Genomic DNA, 12,879 nt, shown 5'->3' with positions numbered 1-12,879 from the left:
AATCTATAACAGAAAAGCTGAGATAAACGGAGGCCAATTCTGACCTGCAGTCCAACCCTGAGGTTCTGTGATTGCATCTCCAAGAAAACCCCCAAGTGTTCCATGCTAATTGAAGGTTGGGGATGTGCTGCCACTGACCTGGAATTCTCCCTCGTGACAGCGCCCGCCCCCCCCCCCCCCCACCCCGCTCCAACATGAGTCAGAAAGCTCAGCTCACAGGCAGAAGCACAGTCACGGCAGAGATGTGGGTATCTGTTTCCAGTGATGGGCATGGTGGGTGTGACCACACCCTCATGACGTCAGTTTTGCCTGTATTTATAGACCGGCACTCAGAGCAGCAGGTGTTGGCTCTGGGCACCACAAAGAAATCCTTCCTAACAAATCCAATCTGTCCGCCCGGAGCCTGCGGAACCCGGGCATATTCAGGCACAGAACAGACAACCCGCTGAGACAGGTGGGGACACGATTCCTGCCCGGGTCTGAGACTCGCTCTCTACCTACTCACCCTTAACCTCTGTCACGCCCACTGGAGGGAGGCCTTGTGCTGTGAGAATAATTTTTTTAATAAAAAAAATGCATTCGACCTGCACGAAAGCAGTGGGCGTTGTTCATTCCAGTACACAAGGCTGCTTTGTGACTGCCCATGGGAAAACTCTGTCTTTCCCGATCAGTTCCCATTGGCCTCTGCGAAGAAACTGCTTTATTTTTCCCTTATAGGCACTGTGAGCTGCAGAACTCATCGCTGAATGCCAGAAAGCTTGAGCTGAATTTTTGTCTAATCTCTAAAAATAGATATAAACCTTCTTGACACTCTTGTAGACATTTCGCTGTATCTTTCCTTTTTTAAAAAAACACACATGTTTTTATTGGTTTCAGAGAGGGAGAGAGAGATAGAAACATCAATGATGAGAGAATCATTGATTGGCTGCCTCCTGCACGCCCCCTACTGGGGATTGAGCCCACAACCTGGGCTTGTGCCCTTGATCACATTCGAACCTGGGACCTTTCAGTCCGCAGGCTGACGCTCTATCCACTGAGCCAAACCAGCCAGGGCATAGCTTTCCTTTTTTATTATTACTTATTTTCTTCTGTTTATTTTTAATTTTTAAATTTTTTATTTTTTTATTTAGCAAACTTTTTAAAAATATTTTTTTTATTGATTTCAGCGAGGAAGGAAGAGAAAGAGATAGAACCACCAATGATGAGAGAGAATCATTGATGGCTGCCTCCTGCACACCCCCCACCAGGGATCGAGCCCACAACCCAGGCATGTGCCCTTAACCAGAATCCAAGCCGGGACCCTTCCGTCCACAGGCCAACGCTCTAGCCACTGAGCCAAACCAGCTGGGGGCTGCTTTCTTCTTTGTTGTGCTATTGTATTCTCTTGGCCTTACATTTCTCATTGTTAAAAATTTTTCTTTTCCCTGGAAAATAGTGTGTTTTCCATATCACCAAGACTAGATTTGAGTTGAAAAAATGTATTTTAATAACCATGAGTTCAAAGCAGCGTGCTGGTGACCAAGCACAGCCTGGTGCTGACAGCCTGAGTCCAGGCTTAGACGGGAAGAAGCCATTCATCCCGAAAGAATGGAGGGTGGTCAGCAGCCCCACGTGTGCCTTCCTGTGCCCTGATGATGACTGGTGTCCCCAGCAGGGGCGAGAGCGCCAGGAAAGCATCCCTGGGAGAACGAACGCAGAGGAGCAATTCTTAGGTGGATGAAGAGGATACTTAGTCTGTTAGAACCTCTTGCCTCTTTGCTTCCTTTACACAATGGCCTCTGCTTAGTGGGGGTCAGGGCCGGGACCCCTCTCCTCTTGCCAGGAGCCCCCAGGCCTTGCTCTGTCCACCCCACTAGGGTAGAGGGTGGAGCCTGGCACTGGGTGGGGAGGGAGATTTGAGTGTAGGCGCTTAGGGCATCCTCGAATTGCGTTATGCGTGCCACCCTATCTGCCATCACTCCTTCTGGCTCTGGGTAACCACATCGTCTCCTCCTCCTGGCAGCGTCAAATTCATCAACAAGATCCAGTATGTGCACAGTTTGGAAGAGCTGGAGCAGCTCATCCCCATGGAGCACGTGCAGATCCCAGACTGCGTGCTACAGTGAGTGTCCCCATGCCCTGTGAGGGCCCCACCTGCATCCTCAAGGCCCCCAGGCTCCTCAGGTTCCCACTCAGCTGCCCAAAACCGGACGTGAGCGGGAGAGCAGCAGGACGGAGGCATCAGTGAAACAAACACGTGTGGAATTAGGAAGTACAGTGGGCCTGGGGACCTAGTGCGGGGCGGGCCAGCAAGCCACAGCCCACAGCTTGTTTTTATAAATAAAGTTTTATTCGCACACAGCCACACCCACTTATTAACAGATGGTCTAGGGCAGTGGTCGGCAAACTCATTAGTCAACAGAGCCAAATATCAACAGTACAAGGATTGAAATTTCTTTTGAGAGCCAAATTTTTTAAACTTAAACTATATAGGTAGGTACACTGTTATTAACTTACTTAGGGTCCTCCTAAGCTGGCCTTTGCTAAAAACGTCCTCAATCTGATTGAGGTACGTTCGCTGAGGTCGACCCCTTCCAACTCTCCCATCCACACTCGTCTTGTGTACTTGTTGCGTCTATCTCCTTTCGTTCATCCTCGCTATACGTCCAAACCATCTCAACACACCTTTCTCAATCCTCGACACTACATCTTCTTTCACTCCACCACGTTCCCTAAAATTAACTTAATAAACTTTACTTAAAGTCTTAAGTCAACTTTGCACTGTACGTGCGCGCCCGCACGCGGTATTTTGTGGAAGAGCCACACTCAAGGGGCCAAAGAGCCGCCTGTGGCTCGCGAGCCGCGGTTTGCCGACCACTGGACTAGGGCTGTTTTCAAGCTACGACTGAATTGAGTTGGTGCAACCAAGACTGGCCTGCAAGGCTGAAAATAGTTACTCTCCGGCCCTTTACGGAAGTCCTTTGCCCTCGTGGAGCGGGGTGCGGCTTTATCACGGCACTGTTCCATCCCTGGGTCAGGCAGATGTCTGCCGAGTCGCATCTACACCAGAGGCTGGAATACATCAACAATGCAGACACTCCCTGCCCGGGGGGGCCTGCAGAGCAGCTGCAGGGAACGTGGAAAGGCAGCAGGCTGTCAGCCCCGGCTGTACTTCCTACCCTGAAGCCTGGTCTACATCCAGAGCCCCCTGGGCAGTGTACCGAGGGGAAGGAGGGCTGTGTCTGACATGCTGCTCCTCCTCTCTTCCAGGTATGAAGAGGAAAGGCTCAAGGCCAGGAGAGAAAGGTCTGTGCAGAGTGGCCCTGTCCGGCGGGGCGGGGGCTGGCGCGGAGCCGGGTCTGCCCGTGGGGAGCAGCCGATGGCCTTGGCTCTGCAGGGGCCAATGTCACACTAGAGGCCCTGCACTTCTCGCGAGAACTTGGAGTCAGACCCGAGTTCAAATCCTGATTTCCCTACTGAGTCACAGAACGACATTAGGCAAATATAAAGTTCACAGTGGCCTTGGGGGTTACAGTGGAAAGTCAGGAGCAGTGTAGCCACTTGCAAAGCCGTGGGCTCATGGTAATCATGATGAGAGATATCAAGGCCTCCCTTTACAGAGGAAACACGAGCCCCACACTCACCGCAACAGACCCAGACGTGCCCACTTAATGCCTTACTGGCCCCTTTCTCATGAATAAGATCCAGTATGTCACAGACCTTCAAGACGGTTCTGGTCCTGCCCAATTATAGAGCCCTTAGCCCAGCGGTTCTCAACCAGTGGGTCGCAACCCCTTTGGCAGTCGAACGACCCTTTCACAGGGGTCGCCTAAGACCATCCTGCATATCAGATATTTACATGACGATTCATAACAGTAGCAACATTACAGTTATGAAGTAGCAACGAAAATAACTTTATGGTTGGGTCACAACATGAGGAGCTGTATTTAAAGGGCCAGAAGGTTGAGAACCACTGCCTTAGCCCATCGCCTGGATACTTTCACATCCCTTGCCCCTCAAAAGCCAGGCAGGCCCAGGATACGAACAGCATCTTACAGCCCAGGTATGTGAGGCTCAGAGAGGGCAAGGTACCTGCTCATGGCCACACAGCAAGTCTGTGGGAGAGTTGGGGCTTTCAACAGGTGGAAAGCGTGTATCATTGCCTGGCTCTGGGCTAGAACCCAGGGACACAGAGGCGACTAAGAGAGATTCCTGGTCCAGAAGTTTCTTTAAATGGCAAAAGAGAGGGACACCTCGCCCAGTGAGGAGAGCGGGTTCTGGCGACAGGGCTGGGTGATGTGGGCAGATGAGACACAGCGTCATCCGATAATGACAGAGGGCAGCATGGAGGCGGCGAGGCCGGAGGGCGGGTGGGGCTCACATCCCTTGCCGTTCGGGAATTTTTCCTCACTCCTCTCCTAGCTCTCCTCTCCTTCCTTCTTCCTCCTTCCTTCCTCCCTCCCTTTCTTCATTCATCCTGTCATTTTTCAAAAAAGTTTTACTTGTAGTAAAACTCACATCATGTAAAATTCACCACTTTAACCATTTTTAACCAGTGCCGCTCAGTGGCACTAAGTACATTCACGTTGTTGTGCAAACATAACCACCATCCAGCTCCCAAACTTCATCTTCCCAAACTGAAACTCTGTCCCATTAAACACGGACCTCTCCCCCAGCGCCTGGCTACCTTGTCTCCGTGGACCTGACTCCTCTGGGACCTCACACAGGGGAGTCGTCCTGCTGCCCGCAGTGGCTGCACCACTTACCTTCCCACCAGCAGGGCCCAGAGTTCCAGTTCACATCCTTGTCATAACTTGCTACTTTGTTTTTATGAGAGTAGGCATCTCAATGGGCATGAAGTGGAAATATCTCTTTCCTTTTTCTTTTTCTTTCCTCCGCCCTCCCTTCCTCTCTCCCTCCTTCTCTCTCTCTCTCTCTCTCTCTCTCTCTCTCTCTCTCTCTCTCTCTCTCTCTCTCTCTCTGCGTTGTGCTCCTCCTGCCTGCCAAACTTTAGCGATCAACAGGAATACAGACCGAACACAAGCAGGACACCCACATCTGGCACCGTAGCACAGGGGGCCAGCATCCATGGGACACATGCAGAGGTGCCTCTGGGGGAAACGCTGAGATAAATGCTCAGAGGGAATGGTTCAGGGTCTTTCCCCCGCCCCTGTCCCTGCTTCCTCACAGCTGCCTCATCTTCATTAGCCCCTGGGTGACCACTTCTCACCACCCTCCCGGGCCCCGCATTTCCTGGGGGCAGCAAAAACCTCCCTGTTCAAACTGCTCTCAGGCCACAGTGGGCCCGGGTCAGAGAGGCCGGTGGGAGCCGAGATCCCCCTTCCTCCACAGCGCCTCGTCATCCCTGCCACCTCTCTGTGTCCCCAGCGCAAGGCCGCAGCCGGAGCTGGTCCTGCCCAGGTCGGAAGAGAAGCCGGAGGCAGCGCCTGCGGAACACAGGTAAGGACGCGGGTGACCACAGGTGAGAGCTGATACCCACCGGGCTGCGGGGCCCGCAGAACGTCCGATAAAAGTGGTCACGGCGTTACCGTGTTTTCATGATCCCGATGCGACCAGGATGATGAAACGCAAACTCGGGTATGAACCAGCCAGCGCGATGCTTACCCCCTCCCCGCACCCCGTAGATGCTCCATGTTGGGGTCAGTCTTCCCTCCACCCTGAGCTGTCCCTTCTGGGGCCACTATTGAAATTTAAACGAATTCACAGTAAATAAAATTTAGAAGTTCGCTCCTCGGTCTCGCTTGCCACGTTTCCGGGCTCAGGGCTCCTGTGCTGGACAACATGGAAACAGAACACGTTACTTGTCGGCTTAAGGTCTAGGGACAGGGTGCCTCCGGCCCTTCCCTTCTCCTGGGTTTTCCTCACTCGTTTATTTTTAATGGAGGTGAAACTCACATAACATCCAATGAACCATTTTATAAAGTACACCATGGAGCCTGGCCGGTGTAGCTCAGTGATTGAGCGTCGACCTCTGAACCAGGAGGTCACGGTTCGATTCCCAGTCAGGGCACATGCCCAGGGTTGTGGGCTCAATCCCCAGTAGGGGGCGTGCAGGAGGCAGCTGATCAGTGGTTCTCTCTCATTATAGATGTTTCTATCTCTCCCTCGCTCTCTTCCTCTCTGAAATCAATGAAAATATATTTTAATAAAATAAAGTACACCATTTAGTGCATCCAGTGCCTCTCCTAGTTCCAGAACCTCCCCTTAGCCCAGGGGGAGACCCTTTAGCAGCTACTCCCATTCCCTCCCTCCCCCTTCTTGTTTTAAAATCCACCAAATAGCAATTGAGAGTCCTTTAGCCCCTCGCCCTGGGATGTGTAGACAAATGGCCTGGCCCCAGCCCCTTCCTCGCCTCTGGAAGTCCTTCCCAAGTTTCCTGTCTCTGTCAGGTCTGCCTCCTGCTTGTCACCCTTGTGAAACCCTCCTTCTCTTGCCCTTGAGCTCCCCAGGGGCAGTGGGTCTGCCTTGGGACCATTCCCTCCTCTTCCCTGTATTCAGCACAAGCCAAGCATAGGGACCACGGGCAGTGGATGCCACCGAGAGACCCAAGTTTTGCTCTCAGAGGAAGGTCCCAGTTAGGTGACCTTTGTGCAAGTCCCTGTGGCTGTGTTTGGCCCCTCCAGACCTGGTGGGTCCCGAGCAACATCAGTGGCTTTGTTTTGTATTAGTGAAGGCCTCGGCCCGTCTCCTCATGACTGCCTGTCCTGGCTCATTTGTTACGCAGCAGACACACACTGACACTTGCTTCATACCAGATGAAGCTGAAGCTGGGTCAGCCCTCATGGGGCTCACAGACAAAGGCCCAGGCTCCCCAACAAAGGCAGATCATGCTAAGACTCCTTCCCTCTTCCGTAGGTCTGCTCCGGTCACAGAAGATCAGGAGACAAGGTGGGTAGGAAGCAGGGTGATCTTGGAGCCTTTTTTTGAAATGTTCTAAGTGAAGCCCACCCCAGCCAAAGGGTGCACCGTCTGCCCACAGCCTGTCTCGGTGTCTCTGCTGGGTTCTGGATGCCAGGAAAAGCCTTCTCGGGTGTTGGGGGTCCTGAAGACCCCCCTCGAGTTCAGTGGTTTGCGAGAACGACTCAGAACTCAGCAAAGCTGCTCTGCTCATGGTGACAGCTTATTGCAGTGGAAGGATGGAGTCAGGTGGAAATCGGCACTAGGACAGCCCTTAATTCTCCCAGTAAAAATGTGGGCGACACACACAGCGTCACCAACCAGGGACACTCACTTGAGCCTTGGTGTCCAGGGTGCTGACTGGGCTCAGTCACGTGTACACGGCTGACTGCCCTTCCTCTCCAGCCCCTCCCAGAGGTCAAGCTGACCCCGCCCCCCTAAATCCCATCGTGAGCATAGACTCTCTGACCTGAGCCAAGGTCCCAGGTAAACAAAGTCACTCTTACTGGGCAGGACAGCCCCAGGACTCAGAGGTAGCCTCCCAGGAGCCAGGCAAGAGCCACACTTTTCCTTGGAATGTGCGGGGTTAATCCTTGACCACACATTCTCCTACTTCTGTCACTTGGCCTGGACACTTGCCCTAATACTGCCCAGGTGACACAAGAAGCCCCAAGCTAAGAAATAAACACCAAAAGCCATCTTACACCAGCACTGCTGTGGGGATGCTAAGTGAATGCACGTTCTCAATGCATTTTTGAAAAGACCATCTCATTCCACGCCTTCTGGAGATGAGTTCACATCCACAGACATAAAATACACAAGGAAATCATCCACCATGAGAATAAGTCGGCACATAAAATAATCAACAGAATTAGACCTCCTCCGGGTATCCTCAGGTAGAAATGATTAAAGACATCAAAGAAGGAATTATTCAGAGTGACAGATAGATGAATGGACAGACAGATGGGTGGTTGGATAGATGGGTATGTGGACAGGCGGATGAGTGGGTAGATGGAAGAATGGATGGGTGGGTGGGTGGGGTAGGTGGGTGGAGGGAGGGATGGATGGATGGATGGATGGATGGATGGATGGATGGATGGATGAATGGATAAATGGAAGGATGGATGGATAAATGGATGGATGGCTGGATGGATGGAGGATAAATGGATGGATGGATGGATGGATGGATAAATGGATGGATGGCTGGATGGATGGAGGATAAATGGATGGATGGATGGATGGATAAATGGATGGATGGATGGATAAATGGATGGATGGATAAATGGATGGATGGATGGGTGGATGGAGGATAAATGGATGGATGGATGGATGGAGGATAAATGGATGGATGGATGGATGGAGGATAAATGGATGGATGGATGGATGGATGGATGGATGGAGGATAAATGGATGGATGGATGGATGGATGGACGGAGGATAAATGGATGGATGGGTGGATGGATGGATAAATGGATGGATGGATGGATGGATGGATGGATGGATAAATGGATGGATGGCTGGCTGGATGGATGGATGGATAAATGGATGGATGGATGGATGGATGGATGGATGGATGGATGGATGGATGGATAAATGGATGGATGGATGGATGGATGGATGGATGGATGGATGGATGGATAAATGGATGGATGGATGGATGGATAAATGGATGGATGGATAAATGGATGGATGGATAAATGGATGGATGGATGGATGGATGGATGGATGGATAAATGGATGGATGGATAAATGGATGGATGGATAAATGGATGGATGGATGGATGGATGGATGGATGGATGGATGGATGGATAAATGGATGGATGGATGGATGGATGGATGGATGGATGGATGGATAAATGGATGGATGGAGGATAAATGGATGGATGGATGGATGGATGGATGGATGGATGGAGGATAAATGGATGGATGGATGGATGGATGGATGGATGGATGGACGGACAGATGGATGGGGGACAGGCTTGTGGGGTAGATGGCTTGAAGTTTCCCTCCAGTCTGATTAGAGGCATCAGCTCTGAGGTCTGTTCTGCGGGGCACCAAGAGAGCGGTCCCCTTCAGAACCACACCTGGAAGGTGGGTAGCAGATGGTAGACCTTGAAGGGCAGGTGCCACTCTTGGTGCTGAGGGTGCACCAAAGCCAGATTAGACCATTCTTTTGGATTCCAAGTGCACGGGACAGTATTTTCCACTTTCTTTAAAAATTATAATAGGGAGCCTTTGAGATTGTGCTTCCCAGCATATGTCATCAATTTGGCTCAAATAAATCCTTATAAAAATTCAAGTAAAATAAAAATAATAGCGTGGCCTGTGTGTTTCCCTCTCCAGCATGTCCTGAGGTGATGAGAGAACAGAGAACACGAAAGAAAATACCAGATGCCAAGAAACCTCTGTCCGATGTCCTCTGGCCCTGGATCTCACCCCACCTCCTCCTGAATCTCAGTCCTCGGAGGGTGCCTGTCTCCTCCACCCATCTCTGAAACCCAGCATCCTTTTTAGCTGCTTGAACACGTTTTTGTAATGATGCAGTAGAAGTGCATTCGGGAAAAGAATCCGGTTCTCAGCCCTCCACCCTCCAGACTCATGAGCTCACAGCCAAGAAGAGAGAGACGCACAGGGCATGGCCCATGTGTCCTCTGGCCTCCGAGTCCCAGCCCACTCCACAAAGTCCTGCTTTAAGACCCTTCTCTTGCTGGACACTGGCCCAGGTTGGAGCCATAGATGCCCGCCCCACCCCCTCCACCCCCGGCTCCCTGGCCAGACCTGGAATTCGTTCTTGTGCCTTTCCTCCCAGAATGGCTCCCGCAATCCTGGGTGTCTGGCCAGGAAGCTCAGCCCCCCAACAGAGCTGTGCCCTGGGCACCTTCAACCTCATGGCTTTTCATTTGAATGCCCCCCTTTTTCTCTGATGGCATCGACGTGGGAGCATTGGAGCCCACAGCACAAGTGAGAGCTGCCCTGGTCATCCTTGTCCTCCACCCTCTCGATCTAGAACTTTCTCAAGCCCCTTTAATGCAGATGCTATGCCACAGGGCCATCGATCAATACCTCCAAAGGGAATGAGCTGCCCCCACTTCTCCAATCTCCCAACACAGACTTGGGATGTGCCCCTTGGATCTCCACCAAGAACAGAGGCTGAGAAGCCGACTCTGAAATAGGCTCATCCTGGAAACACAGACCAAGAAAAAGGAAGAAACAGGGTATGGGTGTTCGTTTGTTTCAAAGGTCACCTGGGGATATAAGTTCCAGTGGACTGGATGCTACAGCCACCTGCATGCAAAGGAGACAGACTTTTCTATTATGGTCCAAACACCAGTCAGGTGGCCTCTAGAGGTAGTGAGTTCCCCGTCTCTGGAAGTATTTAAGAAAAGGCTGGACAATGCTTGCAGAAAATGGTCCTCGGTGCCCCCTCCAACCCTAAGAGTCTCTATTTCTATGAATCTGAGCAAACGTTGAGCAGGCACACACCCCGGGCCCCTCTTTCTGGATCTGAAGCTGGCTCCTTAGCTGGTAATCGTCGAGGTTCAGTTGAGCCACCCCAATTTCCGAGTACGAGGTTCTTGGCCTCAGTAGAAATGTCTGATGCTTCTCAACCTGGCATGGCAGGGGCTGCGTTTAGAGCTCTCCCAACAACAGGGAGCTAGTGGCACTGAGCACTAAGAAAAGGGATCCCCAGCGCTTTGCCGCATCAAGGAATTGTCCCAACGCCAGGCGCTCCTGCCTTGAAAAATGCCAGGTTTCTGAGCTGCTTTGGGCCTGCATATTCTGGGACCCAGCATTGCCCTCGAGAGGCCAGGACATTTGGGCGCCCGGTGGCGTTTTGTAACTTGTAGTTCTGCTCTTTCCTAAATGTCAAATAAAGAACAGGGGCCTTGTTCTGGGCCCAGGTGCCTCACCTGGAGCCTGAGGCAGCAGAGGTTGGTGGATGGGCCTCCCTAGACTGCCCTCCGCAAGGCCCCTCTATCCCAGGCCCTAAACCCCAGGTTCAGGTGGCCCAGCCTTGCTCATCTGAGACCGACATGGTCCTGAAAGGCCCAAACTCCCACCCCAGTGAATGCAGTAATTCCTGGAAGGCCGGTGCCTTCCTGCAAGGAAAAAAAATTAAAAAGGAGCCAGGGATAGGAAGCAATTCATTCTACCCAATCCCAGGATTAGTAAATGCCTGCAGACGGACAAAGGTGCTGACCCCGTTCAGCCCTCAAGGACCTGCAGGCTAAAGATCCTGGCCACACGCAAAACTCCAACAGGTTCACCGTGGTCTGCCACCGCCCCTCGGGACCGCCAGCACCACAGACAACCATTGGGCAAGCAGAACCAAGGACCCCAACTCAGCCTCAGCAGTCCTTCCAGAACAAAGAGAGACCCCTGAGGAGGCCCTCGCCAGGCCAGCCGCCTGTCACAGGTGTGAGACGTTCTGTGCAAACAGGGCCACCGTGTCCAGCCAGGCTGCTACCCCCACCCTCTGAAACTGGCTTTGGGGAAGATTTGTATCTGCGGGGCAGTTTGGGCTCAAATGCAAAGGACCTGGATCCCTTGTCATAAAGGAACAACGAATGGACTTTCCTCTTGTGACACGTGGGGGCACCCTAAGTCCTGCCCCAAAGTCAAAGTTCACACGCCCATCCTTCCCATGGCGAGTCTTGCGGTTTTTAAAGACAAAAAACAATTCATTATGATTACTGTTGTGATGTGAGAACATCATTTCCATAAACTTGGGGGGATTTTTATGTGAAATAAACTAAACTGAGAACAGAAGTTTCTAGTTTTGCCTATTTCCAAGGGCTGTGGCCCTTGCCGGTCTTAGGTGAGTTTCCGAGGAGAAAATGTCAACAGCTCCGTGCCTTGGGTGACCTTGCATGACCTTGAGCCATCATCTGTCCTGTGCGGCTTCCATCTGTCATCTGCAGAGTGGGGGCCTGATGACTTTTCCCAATGCCCCTCCTGACTCTGCTTCTCTGTGATTCAAGTTCATTTCCTGCCCCTGATCCTTTCTGGAATCAAACCCAGTCAGCAGTGAATAGTAAAAATAACATATTAATTACTATATATGCATGTATAACTATACATTCTATTAATTACTATAGCATTATTATAAATGTACTATTATTATACTGACTGGGACAACTATTTCCTCTCTACACTCAACACCAACCCTGACACCAGATGGGGGGGCTTTTTCCCACGCCGAGCAATTCTCCAGTTCTGGGCAGACACCAGTTGAATGTCCTATAATCTAACTGAATTCTGACACTGCCCGGAGTTAGTGCAGACCCCACAGAAGCGGGTCAAAGTAGCGGGTGCCCAGGTTACCCACACTCCTGTCCCACTTGGCTACAAATCTGGGTTCCCATACATGCCCCCACTTGAGGTTGGACAAGTTGCTATAGCAGTTCACAGAACCCAGGAAAACCCTTGACTTGCTAGGTTAGCAGCTTTTATAAGGACTAGAGCTCGGGAACAGCCGGATGGAAGAGACGCATAGAGCAAGGTTTGGGGAAGGGGCTGCCTCTCCTGGCACTACCTCCCGGCAGGTGGATGTGCTCCCCCGCCCAGAAGCGCTCCGAGCCCCTTCATTTAGGGTTTTTGTGGCAGCTTCGCCACACAGGTGTGATTGATTAGATTGCTGGCCTTTGGTGATTGACTCGGTCCCCAGCCCCTCCCCCCGGAAAACTCCATCCTCTACCACACGCTGGCTCCCCTGGCCACCAGCCCCCATCCTGCGGTTCCAGGGCCTTTCCCAGGCCACACCCTCAGCATAAACTCAGGGGCGGTTGCAAGGACTTGTTACAAATAGCAAAAGGCACCTCTTTCATCTGTATCATTCTGGAGCTGTTTCAGGAATCAAAGAGGAAAGTCCAAATAGTATAACAAAAGATACGCCCTCTTCTCACTTAGCAAATTACAAGGGTCTCAGGAACTGTGTGCTGGGACTAAGGCCAAATCTCTACTTAATATAAATCACAATA

At 51.6% G+C, this 12,879-nt stretch overlaps 1 protein-coding gene and 1 long non-coding RNA gene across 3 annotated transcripts in view; one reads left to right on the top strand and one right to left on the bottom strand.

Annotated features, from left to right (window-relative positions):
• ATCAY (ATCAY kinesin light chain interacting caytaxin) overlaps positions 1 to 11,668 on the top strand; it is a 35,780-nt gene extending 24,112 nt beyond the window's left edge. The window contains exons 9-13 of one of the 2 annotated variants that reach the window (XM_059697183.1): positions 2,003 to 2,101; positions 3,250 to 3,285; positions 5,368 to 5,439; positions 6,856 to 6,888; positions 9,242 to 11,668. In XM_059697183.1, coding sequence (XP_059553166.1) covers positions 2,003 to 2,101; positions 3,250 to 3,285; positions 5,368 to 5,439; positions 6,856 to 6,888; positions 9,242 to 9,251 — 250 coding nt within the window. In that variant the 3' untranslated portion in view covers positions 9,252 to 11,668. Of the gene's footprint in view, positions 1 to 2,002; positions 2,102 to 3,249; positions 3,286 to 5,331; positions 5,440 to 6,855; positions 6,889 to 9,241 lie in introns of both variants that reach the window. The other variant, XM_059697182.1, reaches the window with a different exon arrangement.
• The window catches only part of LOC132235198 (uncharacterized), a 37,009-nt gene that overhangs the window by 4,081 nt on the left and 20,049 nt on the right, over positions 1 to 12,879 (bottom strand). The window lies entirely within an intron of this gene.

The sequence above is a fragment of the Myotis daubentonii genome, chromosome 5 (genome assembly GCF_963259705.1).
Source record: "Myotis daubentonii chromosome 5, mMyoDau2.1, whole genome shotgun sequence".
Lineage (NCBI taxonomy): Eukaryota > Metazoa > Chordata > Mammalia > Chiroptera > Vespertilionidae > Myotis > Myotis daubentonii.
The sequence above is the reverse complement of the archived record's forward strand: the minus strand, read 5'-3'. Positions and strand labels throughout refer to the sequence as shown.